At 36.1% G+C, this 22,387-nt stretch overlaps 1 protein-coding gene across 5 annotated transcripts in view; it reads left to right on the top strand.

Moving 5' to 3' along the window:
- The window catches only part of Map3k1 (mitogen-activated protein kinase kinase kinase 1), a 76,346-nt gene extending 63,100 nt beyond the window's left edge, over positions 1-13,246 (top strand). For 4 of the 5 annotated variants that reach the window (XM_074077482.1, XM_020178118.2, XM_074077481.1 and 1 more), the window contains exons 12-20: positions 51-142; positions 386-575; positions 873-2,142; positions 2,529-2,681; positions 3,404-3,566; positions 6,106-6,237; positions 7,299-7,441; positions 8,078-8,209; positions 10,625-13,246. In XM_074077482.1, the coding sequence (XP_073933583.1) occupies positions 51-142; positions 386-575; positions 873-2,142; positions 2,529-2,681; positions 3,404-3,566; positions 6,106-6,237; positions 7,299-7,441; positions 8,078-8,209; positions 10,625-10,774 (2,425 nt within the window). In that variant the 3' untranslated portion in view covers positions 10,775-13,246. The remainder of the gene's footprint in view (positions 1-50; positions 143-385; positions 576-872; positions 2,143-2,528; positions 2,682-3,403; positions 3,567-6,105; positions 6,238-7,298; positions 7,442-8,077; positions 8,210-10,624) is intronic. The other variant, XR_012449167.1, reaches the window with a different exon arrangement.
- Positions 13,247-22,387: the final 9,141 nt, after the last annotated feature.

Genomic DNA, 22,387 nt, shown 5'->3' with positions numbered 1-22,387 from the left:
TATCCAAGATCCAGAATTGATGTTGCTTTTTTTTTTTTTTCTATTTTTAGCCGCACGAGTCAACTGTCCATATCCACACTGTTGGAACTGTGCAAAGGCCAAGCAGGAGAGTTGGCAGTTGGTAGAGAAATACTTAAAGCTGGTAATAACTTTTCACTTAAAATTAATGTAGAATGTTTTATGATTTTTCTTTATAATCTCTCACTCAGCTGTTCAGAATTTTGAAATAATTCTGTAAATTGATTCACTCAGCTAAGATTAGAGTATGAATTAATCTAAGAGAAATTCTTAAAACTAATATAACCCAGTTGGCCTTACCATTAACCATGTTTTGTTTTAGATTTTTATATCACAGTGTTTTCATCATTTGTTTTTACTCTTGTAGGATCCATTGGTATTGGTGGTGTTGATTATGTCTTAAATTGTATTCTTGGAAACCGAACTGAATCAAACAACTGGCAAGAACTCCTGGGCCGCCTTTGTCTTATTGATAGACTGTTGTTGGAATTTCCTGCTGAATTTTATCCTCACATTGTCAGTACTGATGTTTCACAAGCTGAGCCTGTTGAAGTCAGGTGATTTATCTTTTGGAAATATATTACTTCCCTCTTCTTTCCCACCCCACAAACTCCCCAAAGATGATATGTTTTAGATTTATGAAAAACTTGGAGATTAAAGAACATAGATGGGTATACCTTAGTATTTGGTTGTCAGAAACCTGAAGTCTAGGCTATTTAATTGGAAATTTATAGATCCTTTATAGTGAAATGCTTTTTGAAGTGTAAAAACTGTCAATTACCTTTTTTAAATTTGCATACATTTTTCAGTAATTTGAACTTGTCTAATAATTGTGTGGAATTCTTTTCTTTCAGGTATAAGAAGCTGCTGTCCCTCTTAACTTTTGCTTTGCAGTCCATTGATAATTCCCACTCAATGGTTGGTAAACTCTCTCGAAGGATATATTTGAGTTCTGCAAGAATGGTTACTGCAGTACCTAATGTGTTTTCAAAACTATTAGAAATGCTGAGTGTCTCCAGCTCCACTCACTTCACCAGGATGCGCCGTCGTCTGATGGCTATCGCAGATGAGGTGGAAATTGCTGAGGCCATCCAGCTGGGCATAGAGGATACTTTGGATGGTCAACAGGACAGCTATTTGCAGGCATCTGCCCCTAACAGCTATCCAGAGAACAGTTCCCTTGAGCACATGGGCCATTTAGAGAAAACTGGAAAAGGATTACGTTCTACAAAGTTGAGTGCCAGTTCAGAGGATATTTCTGACAGACTGGCCAACGTTTCAGTAGGACTTCCTAGTTCTACAACAACAGAACAACCAAAGCCGATGCTTCAAACAAAAGGCAGACCCCACAGTCAGTGTTTGAACTCCTCTCCTTTATCTCATCATTCCCAGTTAATGTGCCCAGCCTTGTCAACCCCCTCTTCATCTGTCCCATCTGTACCAGCTGGCTCTGTAACAGATGTCTCTAAGCATAGACCTCAGGGATTTGTTCCCTGCAAAATACCTTCAGCATCTCCTCAAACACAGCGCAAGTTTTCTCTACAATTACAGAGGAACTATTCTGAAAACAAAGACTCAGATAAGCTTTCTCCAATCTTTACTCAGTCAAGACCCTTACCCTCCAGTACCATACATAGGCCAAAGCCATCTCGACCTACCCCAGGTAACACAAGTACACAGGGAGATGCCTCCAAAAACAATATGACACTTGATCTGAACACTTCCAAATGTGATGACAGCTTTGGCAGTGGCACCAATGGTAGTAATGCTGTTATACCAAGTGATGAGACAGTGTTCACCCCAGTAGAGGAAAAATGCAGGTTGGATGCCAATACAGAGCTGAACTCCAGTATTGAGGACCTTCTCGAAGCATCTATGCCTTCAAGTGACACAACAGTTACTTTCAAGTCAGAAGTTGCTGTCCTCTCTCCTGAAAAGGCTGAAAATGATGATACCTACAAAGACGATGTGAATCATAATCAGAAGTGCAAAGAAAAGATGGAAGCAGAAGAAGAAGAAGCTTTAGCAATTGCCATGGCAATGTCAGCATCTCAGGATGCCCTCCCCATAGTTCCTCAACTACAGGTTGAAAATGGAGAAGATATCATCATTATTCAACAAGATGTAAGTATAGTCTTTAGAGATTAGAGTGTGTTTTTAGACCATGCTAAAATAAGTCTAATTTATAACTGCTGCTTTTAAGATGAGTTAATCATTGAAAAGGTTTTCATATATATGTATTAATTACAACAATAATTTTGAATCATTTAAAGTAGCAATACTCCTGACCTGTTTCAAAGACAGTTCTGGTTGATTTTTTAATGGTGGTCACTTCTATATTTGACATTGGTTGCCAACAGTGCCCATTCAGAAGTTGAGTTTATAGGTGATTTGGGAAATTAAATCAAGAGTAAACAAGATTAAACGAGTAATAATTTTGCCAGGCTAATTTCATAAAATCTTGCTCTTTTAATTTAATAGTAAAAAGACTGCTTTCATTTAATATGTAGACACCAGAGACTCTCCCAGGACATACCAAAGCAAAACAACCCTATAGAGAAGACACTGAATGGCTAAAAGGTCAGCAGATAGGCCTTGGAGCGTTTTCTTCTTGTTATCAGGCACAAGATGTGGGAACTGGAACTTTAATGGCTGTTAAACAGGTAAATATTTAGTGAGCAGATAAGTAAAGTTAATTATTCAAAACATAAAATGAAACATGCAATTAAAAGGATAAGGATACATTAATGTGTTTCAGTTCTTTAAGTTTTAAGAAACTTAAATTTTGGGGTAGGTGTTGCCAAAGCACCACAAACATCATGAATTCTATTATTAAAATTTTTTGGTTTTGCCTTTTAGAGTTAGAGGTATCACTACTTGCTCCTTTCAGCAGTATTCTGGTGCAATGCCATCTTGCTTTCTGTAGTTTACTTTCATAATGAGCATGCTTATCAGGATAATAAGGCTTTCATTTTTTTTTGTTGTTTTGGCAGTACTGGGGTTTGAACTTGGAGTCTTGCACTTGCCAAGCCAGCACTTTGCTACTTGAGCCCCATATTCCCAGCCTAAGGCTTTCATTTTTAAATCATATCAATTATTCTTCCATGATTGGGCATTTCTCAGTTTTACTCTATCCTGCTGTATCCCTTTTTGCATGTGTGTCATTTTTCTGATATTTCACTATTGATTAAACCAGATTCTTATTATCTGAAAGAAGCTGACTTGGTTTTTTTAATTAAAAAAAACATTATGCATCCATGAGCATAAATGCCATCTGCTACTAATGCATAAGCTAATTTGGATTTGTTCATTTAGATCAGAGTATTCATGAATACCAAATAGAAACCTCAGAATTTAAAACTTGGCGAACATGTTTATTGAACAGGTGACATACGTCAGAAACACATCTTCTGAGCAGGAAGAAGTGGTGGAAGCACTAAGAGAAGAGATAAGAATGATGAGCCATCTGAATCATCCAAACATCATTAGGATGTTGGGAGCCACATGTGAGAAGAGCAATTATAATCTCTTCATTGAATGGATGGCAGGTATGCACGTTTTAAATCACAAATAATAGTACATAGATTTAGCTTTCTATTGCTACACTTAGGAAAACAGTTTAGTGAACATTTTGTTTTTTAAAATAGTTCAGATTTCTAAAAGCAAATTACCCCTAACATACCAGAATAAACTAAAAAATTTTGTCTTTATTTTAAATGCAATAAAATATTCACTACCTTTTTTGAATTTTTCAATCATGTTTTTTGGGGCTCAGGGGTGCTTCTTTTGTTTTATGGTGCTGGGGTCAAATTCAGGACCTCATGCAAGCTAGGCAAGCACTGTACCACTGAGCTATATCCCCAACCAATCCCTTGTGTTTCTGTGTGACTTTGTAGCATTGGTTTCTAAGAATAATTTATGTAAGAATAACTTTTAATATGACATGTATAATAAGATACGTATTTTTGTAGTTGCCATCATTAATTGAACAAATTTAAGAATTGTTTTCACAAATACAAAAGTAAAATTAACCATCTGGATGGTGGTGGATGCCTATAATCCCAGCAGTTGGAAGGCTGAGGCAGAAGGATCAAGAGTTTGAGGCCAGCTTGGGCTGCATAGCAAGACCCTGTCTCAAAAAAGGTAGTAAGACTTGATCTCAAAAAACAAATTGGGCATGGTGGTATATGCCTATAATTCCATCTACTCAGGAAGTGGAGGTCGAGGCCAGTCTTGGCAAAAGTGCAAGACCATATCTGAACAACAAGCTAAAAACAAAAGGACTGGGGAGCTAAGTGTGAGGCCCTGAGTTCAATCTCCAGTACACAAAAAGGAAAAAAAAAAAATCTATCAATTGGGACAGTTTTGCAGAACCCTCATGAAACTATCTTACCAGGTGGCCAAGATTTCAGAAAGCTTTAAAATATAACAATTTTAGATGGAGGACTGGAGGAGGTGTAGCTCATATGGTACAGCACCTGCTTTGCAAGTGCAAAGCCCTGAGTTCAAACCCAGTCCCACCAAAAAAAAAAAATTTTTAGATGGAACTATTGCTGAAATGTACATTTCATTCCTCTGTTTTCTCATAAAAATATACAAAATGCTATTTTTGCTGACTTAAGTAAATAGTGCCAACATGTTATTTAGCAGAAGGTAAAGAGACCAGGGGGAGAAGCCAGAGGCTTACAGTTAGGCTTCATATCCTACCAAGTACTAGCTCTGAGCTGGGACAAGTCAACCTTAATGAGCTCCATTTAAGTGTTTATAAGCAAGTCTTGGTGACACATGCCTGTGATCCCAGCTACACAGGAGGCAGATTGGAAGGACCAAGGTTTGAGGCCAGCCTGGACAAAAAGGTAGCAAGACCTTGTCTCAATCAATAAGCTTTGCTGTGGTCCCAGCTACGAGGTAGGTAGGAGGATTATGATCTGAGGTTGCCTGAAGCAAAAATTTGAGACCCTGCCTGAAAACCAACTAAAGAAAAAGGGGTAGGGGCCAGGGCTCAAGTGTAGAGTGCCTGCCTAGCCAGAGCAAGACCCTGAGTTCAAACCCCAGAATGGCCAAAAAGCAAACAGAAAGTGTTTGTAATAATCAATTTAACTACTCTGCACATCCTTATAAAGACTAACAGAAAATTAATGGGTAAATAGAAATGCACTTTTAGGCCAGTGGCTCACACCTGTAATCCTAGCTACTCAGGAGGCAGAGATCAGGAGGATTGTGGTTTGAAGCCAGCCCCTGCAAATAGTTCATGAGACCTATCTTGAAAAAAACCCATCACAGAAAAGGGCTGATAGAGTGGCTTAAGGTGTAGGTCCTGAGTCTAAGCCCCAGTAGTGCCAAAAAAATAAGGCACTCTTAAGTCACCTATGAATCTAAAAAGTTAATGAAACAAATCTTTTTTCGTCACATGTTGAATCACATATTACGGTATATATTGTAGAAAAGAAAATTAAACTCAGTCTTTATTTAAGATGACAGTTTCACTTTATGCTACAGTGCTAGTTTATCTGTAGTAAGTTTTCAAATTATATCCCTCCCTTTCTCCCTTTTTAGTTTTTTGAGATGGTCTCACTGTGTAGCTCATGGCCTTGAACATGCCTCCAAGTGCTGGGATTACAGGCATTCACCACCACATCCAGATGGTTAACTTTATTTTTGTATTATGTGAAAACACTTCTTAAGTCTGTCCAATTAATGATGACTACTCAGAAAAATATGGATCAGCTCAAAAAATTATTCTTTTACAAATTATTCTTACTTTATAAACCAATGTTACACAATCACTCAGAAACATGATGGATTAGGGATATAGCTCAGTGGTACAGTGCTTGCCTAGCTTGCATGAGGTCCTGAATTTAATCCCCAGCACCATAAAAACAAACGTTTCAAATGTAAATGTGAGGGGCCAGTGGAGTGGCTCAAGTGGTCGAGTGCCTGCCTAGCAAGTATGAGGCCCTGAATTCAAACCCCAGTGCTATCAAAAAGAAATTGTGTGAACTCAGGCAGTGCAAGCTTAAGAAACCAAAATATAATAATTAAATTCTGGCCTCAGTTGATAATTACTATTTTGTGTTTATTTTTTAGGAGGATCTGTGGCTCATCTCCTGAGTAAATATGGAGCCTTTAAGGAATCAGTAGTTATTAACTATACTGAACAGTTACTTCGTGGCCTTTCATATCTCCATGAAAACCAGATCATTCACAGAGATGTCAAAGGTGAGAATTCTTCTAATTATTTTCTAGTGATAATAAGAAAATAACTATAATTTTTAAACTTGGACTTTTGTTAGTAGCTTCTAACAAAAGTTTTTAACTAGGAAATTGTTTCTCGAACAACTCAAACTACTAGAATATTAGAACCGAAAGCCCGTAGGAGTTATTTAATTTGCCTTTCTCATTTTATAGAACAGTATATTCAATATAAGAAAGGCTATGACTTTTTCACAGTTTCACTGCTAGTTGATGGCAGAAATTATAGAATCCAGGTCTGTTCTGATTCCCTGTCTTGGCTTCATGATGTACTAACTCCTAGACAGCTCCTGTTCTTAGTTTTATTTAGAATAATTCATATATCATAAACTTCAGTTAAGAAAAATTCTTTCAAATCTTTTGCAGTCTATTTTATTTTGATTTTCTATCACAAATCTCTAGCTAGTATTTGACATAGTGTATTGAAGTAGTGTTACAAGACTGGTTTCTTATTAAGCTATAGTTATGAAATGAGCATTTAATTTGAATTGCCCTAGATCAGTATGTTTCAACAAAACTTTGGCTTAAAATGTAAATTATACCAAAATTTGGAATTTTGGAGAAAGATTTTGTGGGAAATCATCGTATTGAAGATTTTCAGTAGTTACTCTTTAAATGCTCTCTGCCCTTATCCCTTATGCCTTAAAAGTTTGCCTTTCAGACTTTGCCTTTGAGGCAAAAGCAAAGGTTTTATCTACACTAGAGAGACCTGTGTGCCTTTACCAGTAATGAAGTGAAAGAGAAGAGAAACTTTCCTCAACCTCTTGACATGTAGCCCCCTTCTTTCTTCTCTCTCTCGCTCCTCTTTTTCTCGTCTCTGTCTCTGTCTCTCCTCCTCTCTCTCGTTGGTACCGGGGTTTGAACTCAGGGCCTCACACTGGCTAGGCAGACACTCTACCACTTCAGCTGCTCCACCAGCCATCTTTCGTCATTGTCCCATTTCATTAGTGGAATTTTACTGGGTTTTTAATTTATCTTTGTTTTTAACATACAAACATACAAGGGTCATTTGATGTTTCTGTTGACAGGTGCCAATTTGCTAATTGACAGCACAGGTCAGAGGTTGAGGATTGCAGATTTTGGAGCTGCAGCCAGGTTGGCATCAAAAGGAACTGGTGCAGGAGAGTTTCAGGGACAGTTACTGGGGACAATTGCATTTATGGCACCTGAGGTAAGAAGTAGCTTTAATGAAAGAAAATACTTGGGAGTTCTGTGTTGATAACATTAAACCAATTATTTCACTCTGGTATACCAATCAGAATTCTGTAGCCCTAAAAATTAGGTTTTAATAATATCCTATGTTTCAGATTCTTACTCCTAGCCTTTTCATCTGTTATCTTGACAAAATGAGAAGTGTTTGAATAGATTTGATTAAAGGCTACTTCTAACAAAGAATTGTGGGGTTGTTTATAGTAGTTGCTTGTAGTAAACCCAATGAGCACCTAATAGGAATATTAAGAAATTATCTTTCTTTTCTGAAGGGAGGTGAACCCACAGAAGCAGGCCTTGTCAGGAGTGAAAGTTTAATGAAGCATTACTTTTCTGAACTTGGCCTCTCCTATTGTGTTCCTAGCTCTTCATGTTCTGTTGTCCTCTTATCTCATAGCTTACTGAGAAAAAGGAGGCTGCTGTGGAGTTTTGTGGTATTTTGTGCTGCACGAGAGAGTAAACTTGTGAATGAGATAACAGGCAGACCAAATAATTGCTGTTTGAACCATTGTTTTAGTGAAGTAAAAAATGAGGACTACAAAATGGCTTTTTTATTTTTTAAAAGTCTTATTTTCAAATTAACTCTGCTTTATTTTAGGTACTAAGAGGTCAGCAGTATGGTAGGAGCTGTGATGTATGGAGTGTTGGCTGCGCTATTATAGAAATGGCTTGTGCAAAACCACCTTGGAATGCAGAAAAACACTCCAATCATCTAGCTTTGATATTTAAGGTACTTGTAAGATTAAAAATATACTTTGTGCTAAAATTGGCTGAAGTCAAATTTTCATGGGTTCTATCAATCTAACATAAAGATTGCTTCCTTGAAATAAATATGTATGCATTATATATGCATATCTCTAGAAATTTATATGGTTTTATCACAGTTGGTGGCATTTACAGTCAGTTCTCACCATTCCAGGAAGTTACGGTTTATAAAATCTCTACACTGAATTAATATGTCATTGCTCATAGGCAAAATATGTACATATATATACCTGTCACTGTAAAAACATGAAGCTCTTTTTGTATTTTACACAATTGAGAATTTTTTAAAATCTGATTTACTATTTTCTTTTTGTGTGGGGAGGGCGGGGTGGAGGGGTAACTGGGATTTGACCTCAGGACCTTATACTTGCTAGGCAAGTACACGACCACTTGAGCCATGCTCTCAGTCCTTAATTTACTATTTTCTATATCTTTAAATCTTAAACAGTGTCAGTTGCCAAGTCTTAAGTACCTTTTTACTATTCTTAAATCCACTGTCTCTATTTGCACCACAGAATGGTATAATGGTGAAATTTTTAACTTTTAAGTTTACATGTGATTATGGTTAAAAGCACGAGCTTTGGAGTCACACAGATCTGGTTTCAAATCCTGCCCACCCTAATTGACAACATGACCATAGGAAGAACACTTCATATCTACCATTTGTTTTCTCATTTGTAAAATAAGAAATGCAATAATAGCACCTACTTCATGAGATTATTAGAAATAGAATTATGTCTGGGCTTTAACCAGGCACTTAGCCTGCCATGCCCTCCTTCAGTTCAGTTCTCCCCACACTGGCATAACTTCCTTAGTTGCCTAACAGTGTTTTGCATTACTGTTCTCTTTTCCTGTTTTTCCATGCTTCCCATGTCCCTTTTCTATGCGATTCAGATTCTGATTCTCATTAAGGCCCATAGCCAGTGCTGCCCTCTGCATGAGTGTTGCTTCACACACACCCTCTCTACTTCTTTCCTGGACTCCCAGAGCACTTCAGTGTGTGCGTGTGTGATACTTTTTCCTGATGGTCTCATATCTAGGTCCCTGTCTTACGTCCCTTTTCAAACTGAGCCTCCTGGAGGCTCATTTATAGCTTGCTGATTCATTGTATTCTTTTAAAGTCTACAGAAGTTGCTCAATACATACTCATGACTAGGATCAGTTTGAAAGTTTTATGGATATTTTTTTTCCCAAGTTTTGTGAAACCCTGAAAACAAATGAAAATGAGTTTCAAATTGGCACAGTTCATATTTAACATATTTCATTGCATTGTTTTATAGGCTAGAGTTTAAAGAGAATTATACCATAGTGTTTGCAGTTTCCTTAACTTCTAGTAAACTCAGATCTTTAGAAGCACCACAAATAGATAGGAAAACAGCTTTCTCTTAACACTTTATGTGCTCTTTGTGATAGTTTAAATTATTATAGCACCTGTTTTGAGAGAGCAGTCTGGCAGTAAGGGCTAAAATTTTGAACGTACTTAGTCTTTGACTCACCTGTGCCCATTGTTAGGAATTTTCTCTAGATTTACCTATAGAAAATTGCCAAGCTTATTCATTGCAGTATTGATTGTAGTACTCAAAACTGACCTAAAAAGTATACAGCAGTAAGAAAGCAATTAAATTATCCACACAATGTAAAACTATACACAAACTTAAGAGTAATGTAAAGCTATAGGTGTCAATTTAGAAAGTACTACAAGATATACTAATAAGTAAAAAGAGCAAGGTATATAAAACGATCCATTCTTTGGCATTTGATAAAGAAAATCTAAGGTGTGAACATGCTGGCCTTTTTCCCCATGAAAGAAACATGAGAAATTGTTAGCAGCAATTACATTTGGGAAGAGGAGGAAGGGATGTCACTTTTTCTTTCATATTTTTCCTCTTGTGGCATGTAAGATGTATCTGTATCAGCTGAGTATATTTTAGCATATAATCACAGACCTTTGAGGACTTTATGTTACTTGTATTTTTTAACCCAAGTCATTTAAGAAATTGCTGAGATGAGAGAAAGGGAGAGTTTTCTTGTGACTAGGATTAAGTAGATAGATATAAATTATTTAAATTCTGGGCTAGAGTTGTGACTCAAACAGCAGAACACCTGCCCAGCAAGCATGAAGCCTTGGGTTCAAGTCCAGTACTGCCAAGAAAAAAAAAAAAAGGAAAAAAATTATTTAGGTTCATTCTTAACCTCTTTATCAAAATTATTTCTTCATAGTGTTTGCTACTAAAAATTAGGATTTTTCCAATATTGAAGAAAAAATGTCAGGCTGTACACAGGCACATTCCGACAGGGGCCATGAAATAATGCACCTATACTTCTTTATCCAAACTTGTGACTGTGGAAAATCTCAGTACTCTGGCTTTTTCTCCTGCAGATTGCTAGTGCAACTACTGCTCCATCAATACCTTCACACCTGTCTCCCGGTTTACGTGATGTGGCTCTTCGTTGTTTAGAACTTCAACCTCAGGACAGACCTCCGTCAAGGGAGCTACTGAAGCATCCAGTCTTCCGTACTACATGGTAGCCAGTTATACAAATAAACTATAATAGAGGCAGGATGCTTATATATAAGAAGAAAAAAAACTTTTGTGGGGAACCACATTGATAATCTGCTGGTCTTCATATCACTGAACAGCTATGAATGAGGCCAGTGGGGAACCCTTACCTAAGTATGTGATTGACAAATCATGATCTGTACCTAAGCTCAGTATGCAAAAGTCCACAACTTGTGCAGAAACTGTAAACCGTGCCTTTCAAAGAACTGGCCCTACATGAACAGGAAAGCATTGAAGCTTGCATGACTAAATAATAGAAGCATTATGTTTTTAGAGCACTTTTTCAGCAATATTAGCGGCTGAGGGGCTCAGGATCTATTTTAATATGTCAGTTATTCTTCCATTTCATATAGTGATCACAAGCAGGGGGTTCTGCAATTCCATTTTTTGTTTCGTTTTTGTTTGGACTTTTTGTCTCTTGTTTTTTTGTCACTGGCTATAAAAATCAATATCTGCCTCTTTTAGGTCAGACTATGCTCTGAGTAGCAGTGTACAAATAATTTTTAAAGTTAATGACTTCTTAATGACCCACACTTGGCCTTTGTTTTTTTATTGCCTAGGCAATTGTGGTTCATTGTGCATTTTACTGTTGGCCCATTCATTTCGTTTTTGGAAATTATGGTTCTGTATTTTCATTTCACCTTCATTTGTGTTAATATTCAGGGAAAGGTGATCTCTTCAAACCAGAAAAAAAAAAGTAGACCTAGGTGTGAACTTGAGTTTATTAAATATCTTGATATTGCGAGAGTTTTTAAATACAGATTTATTTTTGTTTTTAAATTGGAATATAATAAAATATTGAGTAAGTCACTGCTCTTACTATGCAGGTTAAATATAATTCACTGAATATCAGCTGTGGTGCAGCTCCCAGCCAAGAGCAAGATTACCTTGAAATTTATTTGAGCTTTTTTAATGTTTCAGTTTCTTTTGCTAAACGGTAGGAAACTTCACACCATTTAAGTCTTACTGTGTATGTCACAATCCACCACTCACCATTACCACTGATTATAACTCTTTTCCTTCTACCATGCATCTTCATCTCTTCACACTAGGCCTGGCTGATAGGCAAAAATTAATTATCAGCTACCAGTTGGTAATATTTTTAAACAATAAATTTGCTGTGGATTTGGGAAATGTTCAGAAAGAAAAGTGAAACTGAATTTCATTTACACATGATTCCTTAGACTTTACAGTTGCTTTAATGGCTTTGGTCAAGAGTCGAATTCAGATGCATGGAATCTTGAAGGAGAATGGTAGCTCTTTTATCCTTTTTTTGCGTCTGTGAGTCTTTTAAATCAAGTTCTGATTAAACTATTTTATACAACTTAAGAGATGTTAAGTTTTAACTCTTCAGCAGCCAGTGTGAAATAAAATTGGTTATTCTCAAAGACTCAGGATAAAACAAATAAGCTATACAGAATACATTTAAAATGTACAACACAAATTGGAAGTGAAATAAGTTACAAGATAAGTTTACAGGGATATATTGCGTATAATTTTTAAAAGGCAGTTTGTTTTTTATGTGAATGTGTTTCTTAGTGAAAATTTACATTCCTTTGTTTTGGAAGATTGGCGATATTTGAAGAGTTCAAAATAGTACAGAAATGTGAAATTTGGTAGCTCTAATTGTGTTGTACTTGACTTTATCTTCTTTTTCTTTTTATTTTTTTGACTACTTAGAATTTTCATAATTCTAATAAGATTGTTCCAAGTCTCTCATGTGCAAGCTTTAAAGGACACACTCTTGCCATTTTATGTACTGGAAGATCATTGGTCAGATTAATACTGTGTCTGACAGAAACGTAAACTGTGTAAACTGAGGAACCTCAGCTAATCAGTATTACTTTGTAGATCATCATGCCCACCACATTTCAAACTCAGACTCTCTCCACATGTCAAAATCCATTGTGTTTGAGTTTGTTTTCAGTTCCCTCAGCTTGCTGGTAATTGTGGTCTTTTGTTCTTTGTTTTGTTTTCAATGCAAATGTGATATAATATTCTTATTTTCTTTGGATCAAAGCTGGACTGAAATTTGTATTGTGTAATTTTTTTTTTGTTCTTAATGTTATTTGGTACTCAAGTTGTAAATAACGTCTACTGCTGTTTATTCCAGTTTCTACTACCTCAGGTGTCCTATAGATTTTTCTTCTACCAAAGTTCACTTTCACAATGAAATTATATTTGCTGTGTGACTATGATTCCTAAGACTTCCAGGGCTTAAGGGCTAACTTCTATTAGCACCTTACTGTGTAAGCAAATGTTATAAAAAAAAAAAAAAATCTCTGGGTTAAGAAAATTTGGCTTAAATGTATCCTTTGTTATTTTAAATATATTGAGATATTTTAATTAAAATTTTTACCCCATGAACCAATTTTATAGTATTTGTACCTATTTTGGTGTTTTGTCTTTATAGTAAATAAAAGTTTTGGAACAAAAGTTAATTGCCACTTTTGTTTTTTTTAAAAAAATAGTTTCATACTCATAAAAAAGTTGCAAGAACACCACAAATAATTTCTTCACACTCTTCATCCAAAGGCCTTAGTCAGGTTTCTCTACCTGCCCAATTTTATGTTCTATTTTATAGCAAGAAGATCCAAACTAGGATCACATGTTGCTTTTAGTATCATGTTTCTTGAGTCTCATTCAATCCCGAACTGTTCCTTAGTTGTTCCTTGATCTTCATGACCTTAGAATTTTTCATGATTATAGGTTATTGTTTTATAGAAGGCCTTCAGTTGAGTTTGGTGCTTCCTCATGACTGGATTCAGAGAATCAGTTTGGGCTGGACATCATAGAAGTGATGCTGTGCTCTTCTCTGCATGTCACAGCGGAGGCATCCGCAGGCCGTTTGTCCCATAGAAACCCTTATGTTAAGTGTTCTGTGGGGCAATACTTTGGAAGTACGTAAATATCCTGTTTCTCATCTAGTGCTAGCCGTCTGCTCTTAGCTTTCTCACCTGAATCATTACTCTCAACAGTTGCCAAATGGTGATTTTTTAAAAAAATTTCCTTCATTCCTTATACAGTCTCTCAATTGGCATTTTGCTGTTAGGAAGAGATTTCTTTTCTCCCACTATGTATGTCATGTATTTGCTCAAATTGTCACAGATTTGACCAGTAAATAGCTTCTGAGAGCTGGCAGTGTCTGTGTCCTTGGCAGACCATCACTCTTTGAACACTTCCATACCTTCAGCCCCATCTTGTGTGTTCGTCTGCTTTGGTCCTTAGAGCAGTCATTTTTTCCAAAGAGCCCCAACTTCTTTAATGGAAAATAGAATTTTAAAAACAAGATCTACACAGTGCATATATGCATCAAGCTTTACATGGTACCTCATTAATACAACTTTATGGTTTTATGTATTTAAAAAATAAGAAATATTCAATTAACCCAAAATAAAGAAGAAAAGGGGAATTAAATGATTATAAAGAACAGATGGTACAGATAGAAAACAAATGGAAAATGTCAGACCTAAATACAATTCTATTGATTATTTAAATGTGAATATAAACAGTCATGTAAAAAAGCAAAAAGATAAATACCAAGATCTGAGTGTTAGATACTATACCACTACTACCAGGCCCTTATATGGCTAGAATATATACATGTGCATACACAGTTTCACACACATACACAAAATAGTATACATAAACTTAAGGGGGGAGTGGGAGGCAGAGGGGAGCAATGACTCAACCAATGTATGCACATGTGAATAAACGAATAAAAAAAAAGCTAACCTAGTTGACACATTAAAAAAAAATGAATATGCCACACGTATAAGCCATGAGTTCACACCAATCTTGCAATTTGATTGAACACCAATAGAGCTCATTCAAGCTTTCCCACTTCCAAATTTGTAAATCTTTTCTCATTCATTCTTCCATCATTCTTCCTATGTTGGCCCATGTTCTTAGTTCAACCTCTCTCCTCTATGTAACCAACATTGGTGAAATCTGATCCCCACCCTACTCAGCTGCTGTCCTTTTATGAACTCCAACTCCTGGACTGTCATCCCTGTAAGCCCTTACTAAGGCTTTTTTTCTTAATAGATTTTGTTATTATTTGTAAGTCTGGATACATAAATCTTTTTAACTGATACATCAAAATAGTAATGTTCAAATCAGGATAAACACCTATATCCTCAAACATATTTCTTTACAGTGAAATCATTCAAAATCTTTTACTAACTTTCAAATACACACACACAGTATATTATCATGTATAGTCACCCTCCTGCACTATAGCATACCAGAACCTCTGTATAACTACAACCTTATCAACCTCTCCCTGTACTTTGCCCCTGCCCCTGCTACTCTCCCCAGCCCCTGGGGACCACTTTTCTACTCTTAATTTCTATGAGATAAACTTTTATAAATTCCATATATGACAGAAATCAGATCAGGCAGTTCTTGTCTTTCTGTGCCTGGTTTACTTCAATGAACATAATAACCTCCAGCTCCAACCATGTCCCAAATGACAGGATTTCATTCTTATGACTTAATAGTATTTCATTGTGTGTATCTGCCACATTTTCTTTATCCATTCATCAGCCAATACATATTTAGGTTCACTGTATGTCTTGGCTGTTGTAAATAGTACTACAATAAACATGGGAGTCTCTTCAACATACTGATTTCATTTCCTTTGGATCTATACCTGGGAGTGGGATTTCTGGATCATACAATAGTTGAATAGATTATTTAAGGCAGTTAGGTTCAAAGCAAAATTGAGTAGAAGGCACAGAGATTTCTCATATATACCCCCTCACATGCAGCCTCTCCCATTATCAACATCTGAGGACGTCTTGACAAAAATAAGTTCTTCTTATAAAAAATAGGATCTTTTTAAAAATCTCCAATGGAAATTATACATCTTTTTAACATCTATCTTACATGGTTTGACATAAACTACATACGTTCACATAAATGCTACTACTGTTCTTGAGTTGCATATATCAAACCATTCTGTTAATTCAGCTATTTTTATATCATATAAAATAACACAGAAACTGTCTTATGTTAAATTGTTGGGAAAGAGAATAAAGATTTATTCAGCAGCTACTATCTGTCAGGCATACTTGGGAGCACAGTGACTATACTCATTTTTACAAATGGGCAAGTGAGACAATTCAGTACTCTGCAATTCAAGCCGCACCAAGAAATCATTTAGTCAGCTCTACTGTGTTAGCCTCCAATTGTACCTTGTGGTTGTGTGCTGCTGTTTCCCATGTTTTGTCTTTATTTTTACTTAGTAGTCATTTCTCATATAGTCACTCAAACTAGATGATCCAGCCTTGAGTTCAGAAGCCATTTGTGTTTCTGCATTTGTTTTCAAATTTCTGTAAAAAATTTTAGAACTCATAAGTGAATTTAACAAAGTTGCTGGATACAAAGTCACATCAATAGTGAATTATCTGAAGTAGAAATCAGAACAATCCCATTACACTAGTAACAAAAAATATATCTAGGAATAAATTTAACCAGCAAGGTGAAACATCTCTGTAATGGAAAGTATAAATACTGATGAGAGAAACTGAAGAGAACACACCACCAAAAACAAAAAAGATGGAAGGGCTGGCGAAGTGGCTCAGGTGGTAGAGCACCTGCCTAGCAAGCATGAGGCCCTAAGTTCACACCCAGTACTGAAAAAAGGGTGGGGGGAATATCCCATGTTCACGAATTGAAAGCAAGTATTGTTAAAATGCCCACGCTACCTGAAGCAATCTACAAATTCAACGCAGTCCCTATCAAACTAGAAAAAAAAGTGCAAAAGCCAAGGGTAGTAGCAAATCCCTGTAATCTCAGCTACTCAGGAGGCAGAGGCAGGAGGATGGTGAATTCAAGGCCAGCCCAAGTAAGTTAGCAAAACCCTAACTCAAAAATAAATAAAAACAAAAGGTCTGGGGACTTGGCTCAAGTGTTAGAGTACCTGCCTAACATACAGAAGACCCTGGGTTTAATCCCCAGAACTGCTTAAATAAATAAATACCAATAGACCTAATATACATTTTGACATCCAAATGGCCAACAGATACATGAGAAAAAAACTCAACATCAGTAGTGATCAGAGAAATGCAAAACCACAATGAGATACCACCTCACTCCTGTAAGAATGGCTATTAATAAAAAGAAAAACAGTGCCAGTGGGGGATGTGGAGAAAAGGAAAACCTTGCATATCAAAAGAAACAGTTACAAAATCAAAAGACAACCCACAAAATGGGAGAAAATATTTGCCAGCTACTCCACGGATAAGGGAATATCTAGAATATATGAAGAGCTCAAAAATGAAACAGCAAAAGAACAAACAATCCAACTAATAAACAGGCAAATGAATTAGAACTACAAATGGCTAATAAATGCTCAAAACCATGCTCAATATCCTTAGCCATAGAGGAAATGCAAATCAAAACTACACTAACAATGAAAAACAAAAACCCTCGCCTTGGGCTAGGGGCATGGCTCAAGTGGTAGAGCGCCTGCCTGGCAAATGCAAAACACTGAGTTCAAACTCCGGTACCACACACACAAAAAAATACCACCAATGAAACAACAACAAAAACAAAAACACACACTAAGATTCCATCTCACCTCAGTCAAGTTGACAATCACCAAGAAAACAAGTAACAATGAATACTGGCAAGCAAGTGGGGAAAATGCCACACTGTTGGTGGCATTGTAAACTAGTGCAACCACTGTGGAAACTAGAATGGAAGTTCCTCAAAAAAAACAAAAATAAACTTATCTTATGACCTCTCCATACTACTCTTGGACATATATTCCAAAGCAGTGTAAATCAATATACAAGAGAGATATCTGCATACCATGTTTAGTGTAGCTCTGTTCACAACAGCCAAGCTGTGGAAATAGCTGATGAATGGGTAAAGAAAATATTATATACCATACATACAGACCATGGAATATTACTCAGCCACAAAAAGAAATGAAATTATGTCATTTGCAAGAAAATGGATAGAACTGGAGTCAGGTAAGCCAAGGTCAAAAGGACAAATGTTCTCAGCTCAGATTATGACGATGGGACATGAATGTATATGGGGTCTGAGGGAGAGGGGAATAAGAGAGGGGACAGGGAAAGGAAAGGATACTGAGGGGTGAAGAGGGTGCAAGAACGCTACACACACACATATGAAGACAACAAATGAAACCCACCAAACACTGTTTGAATAAGGGAGGAGGAAAAAGGGAATGGAAATATAATGGAGGGGTGAGCATGTTCAAGGTATACTGCATATATGTATGGAATTATGACAATGAAATCCCTTCATATTATTAATGTATGATAATTCAAAAATAAAATTTTAAAGTTTTTTTAAAAAGAAAAGGGAAACCTTGCATTTTGTTGGTGGGAATGTAAGTTAATACAACCAACATGGAAGACAATAAGCAGGCCCCTCAAAAAAATTAAAAATAAAACCACAATATGATCCATGAATTCCACTACTTGGTATATATCCAAAGGAAATTAAATCAGCCAAATGTCAAAGAGACATCTGAACTCCCATGTTAATTTTTTTCATAATTAATCAAAACTACCAATAATATAATTAGAATCACTAAAAGTTAAATTTTAAGCACTACTGACCACCCACACATACACTTGTGGCTAGAACTATTTAGTCAGATATAACACAATACCAGTATTCCTCCAGGTAACAATTATACAAAGTAACTGGAAATTTTCCTATAAAACACATTATTTTTCTATGTCAAATGTGTTTTAAACTATTCTAGAAACACATTCATATTCTGCTTAACAGAAGTAGAAATTTTAATTACCCAGCAACAAATGTCAAGTAAAGTTGTAACATCTGCTATACTTGAAGAAACTGCTCACTATTAAAACACACACGGACTATCTATGCACATACAATCTACGTGGTCTATAGAGGATGCTTGTCGTATAAACTTAACCAGCGATATATGCAAAAATGCTCAAGAATGATCAGGTAATAAATACTTACTAAACTTTAGTTATGATAAAACAAGGTTCCAAATACTGTCAGGGATACTAAGCATAAAATAGCCAGCCTCTGGATACAGGAAAATGAAGCTCCTCTGCTCTCTACAGAACTAGATATTAAAGAGCCATTAGGTTTTTTTTTCACGTGCTATTCCCCAAAGACAGGATTTTCAAAAGAGTTATAACTCACCCCACCCCTTATCCATAGGTTTACTACAGAGTCTGCCTACCTCATGTCAGCCACCCTGGTTTACTCCCCTTCCCCCAGGTCTTTGTCCTGGATATACACCTCTTTTGGTAAAATCAGTGAGGGGGCACCAGTTTGACCAGTTGAGCCCCAAGGGAATGCAGCAGTATTCTCTTCCTTTGTTGAACTTTTTATTTTGTGACTTAATTACCATATTTTTTTCTTTTCTGAATTTTTGAGACAGAGTCTCACTATGTAGCTCAGACTGACCTGGAACACAAGATCCTCCTGCCTCCACCTCCCACGTGCTGGAATTACATGTGTGTGTCAACCACTCCTGGCTATCATACTATATTTTATTAGAAAATATGACCTTGAAATATGATTTTCTAGAAAGACTATTTCATTCTACTGAGCAATACTAATTTAAGGATCACAAGTTTTCCTGAAATCTTTTTTTTTTTTTCTTTTTCTTTTTGGTGCTGGGGATCAAACCTGGAGTTTTGTGCCTGGTACACAAGCACTCTACCACTGAACTCCCCAGCCCTGAATTCTCATGTTTATCACAGCAATGTTTACAGTAGCCAAGACATGGAAACAACTAATGAATAGATAAAGAAAATGCGGTACCTATACACAATGAAATAATTTTCGACCATAAAAAAGGATGAAATCCCGTCATTTGGGACAGCATTGATGGAAGTAGAGAACACTATGTTATGAGATAAGCCAGGCAAAGAAAGACAAGTACCACATGATCTGTCTTATATATGGAAGCTATGAAAGTTGATTTCATTAAAGTTAAGAGTAGATAAGTCGTTTACCAAAGGCGGGGAGACTATGGGGCAGAGAGGGGTGGGGAAAGGTTGATCAATACCTTACTAAGTTACAGTTTGATAGGAAGAAGACCTGGTATACTACTGTGCAGTACAATGATTACATTCAACATTATGTACTGTAGATTTCAAAAAGCCATAAAAAAGGGTTCTGAATATTTTCACTATGAAGAAATAATAAACGTTTGAGAAGATGTTTAACTTGAACATTCCAGAATGCATTCATGTACGGGAACATCACACAATACCTCATTGATATGTATAATTTTTATTTTTATGTATCACCTAAAAGTAAAAACAAAGTTAAAAGAAACAAAAATACCTCTTGTAAATAGGTTTTGGATATTTTTAAGAAGGTACATTCCTGAAAACTTTTCAGAATATTAACTTTGAGGGCTGGGGTGTAACTCAGTGGTAGAGCTTTTGCCACGTAACAGAGAAATTTAAATATGGATAATGTACTTGTGATATTGAATTAATATTCACTTTAAAGTTGAGATCATGGTATTGGAATTATGTATAAAAATGTCATTCTTGGGAAGCTAATGTCTAGAATCTACTTCTAGGTAAAAGGAAAAATATACATGTATGTGTATGCATTATGTATATGTGAGAGAAGAGGGGAATGTTGTGAAATGTTAACAACTGGCAAACCTACATTGTACTTTTCTGTAAGAAATTTTCAAAATTTAAAAATATTTCTAATATTACTTTTTTGTTTGACTAAATTTCTTTTTGTTTTTTACAGTGATTTTCTTTTTATGTCTTTTTTTTTTTTTTTTTTTTGCTGCTGAGTATTTCAGTCTCCACTCACTGGTAGAATTCTTTTGGCAATTATGCAATATCCAGAAGAGGGCAGCAGAGTAAAACTTTTAAGGTTGATCTTAGTGTGTTGATTTTGCCAGAAATCTCAAAATCAAACTCAACCTCACTCCTTCCCTTGGGAATAAAGTAGAAATCTGTGTTCTCCCTAGAAAATTGAAAAATAACCAAGGCAGTCACAGAGAATTCCATTTTTCCAGTCTAAAACCTAGATTTGAAGTTTATACTCCCTTCCAACAGTCTGCAACAAAGTAAAGACTGTATCAACATATCTGATGCCTTCTTTCCTGGCCTCCTGTTCTCAGGATCACTTTGCTACCAGCTGGCTGGCCATCTATCTACCCATCCATCTGTTCATCCATGCATCCTGCCAATCACTGCTCCTTGGAGCGCTGCATATTGCTAGGAGACTATTGCTTAAGAACCTTCAATGACTATCTATTGCCTCCTATTTTGAATTCCAAAGTTTCCCAAAGGCCTGGCCTTACTCTGCCTAAAATTTTATTTCCCACTATTCCCAACAAAAATATCTGTTCTACTCTTATCCTTGCATTCTTGTTCTCTGAACCCACTGTGTTTTGGCCCACCATTGTACTTTTGCTCATGCTAATGGTTCTCAAAACTTTTAGGTCTCAGAGCAGTTGAGAACTACTGCTACAGAATCTTCCAGCTGGCACTCAAGACAGCCATACCCAGCAGTATATTGCATAAGTCTAAGGGCATAAGCACATTATAGTCCTAGATTTTTGTGTTTATTACCATTATGTTCTGGTAGATGGCAGCAAAATGGCTAGAGGAAAGGGGTAGCTTTTGCTAATAAACACAAAAACTAGCACAGACCATTTTTCTCCTTTATGTAGTATTTTAGATCTTTCACACAAAATAACTTGAAAGTACTTTGTGTCTAATTCATAGAATTGGTATTAACTTCAACATCAATGAAATGCCTTGTCACATACTTTTCTCAATATTTTTAATCACAATATGTGGATCTAACACAATTCTCAAAAACTTTTGTCTTCATACTCTACTACACTTTTAAAAATTATCACGCTGGATGTGTAGCTAAGTGGTACACTACATATTTAGCATGTGCAAGGCCCTGGGTTCAATCCTTAGCACACGCGTGCGCGTGCGCACACACACACACACACACACACACACACACACACACACACACAAAGACCTGGTTCTAAAAATTATCAGGAGTTCCTAAGGAACTTTTAAAATATGGCTTTTATCTATTGATATTTACTGTATCAATATTAAAATTGATAAAATTTAAAATATTTACTTATTAATTCATTAAAAATAAACGAAAAACCTAATATATGTTAAGTGGATACTGTATCTTTATGAACAATAACTATATTCCTCCCCCCAAAATATTGAGTGTTTTTTTAATATTTTCAAATCTAATTTCTGTGTTAATAAATAACATCTAAATTCTTGTATCTGCTTCTGTGTTTAATTTTGTTGTCTTATCACACATCATGCAATGTCTGAAAAACACTATACTCTGTGAAAGAATGAGGGTAAAGACAAGTAAGACCTTAGTACTATTATGAAAATATTTTGATCTCACAAACTCCAGAAAAGATTCTTGGGATCTCCAATGTCCCCAGGCCACATTTTGAGAAATGCTGGCTTCTACTATACCTTCCCCTTCCATTTCGCTTCTATTTAGTTCTCTTTGAGGCATTCCCTTAGGTCCACTAGCTCACACTAAAATTCCATGGTAATCAATATTTAATTTTCTGA

This window comes from Castor canadensis, chromosome 6, assembly GCF_047511655.1.
Source record: "Castor canadensis chromosome 6, mCasCan1.hap1v2, whole genome shotgun sequence".
NCBI classification, from domain to species: Eukaryota; Metazoa; Chordata; class Mammalia; order Rodentia; family Castoridae; genus Castor; species Castor canadensis.
This window is presented reverse-complemented; position numbering and strand designations above follow the sequence as displayed.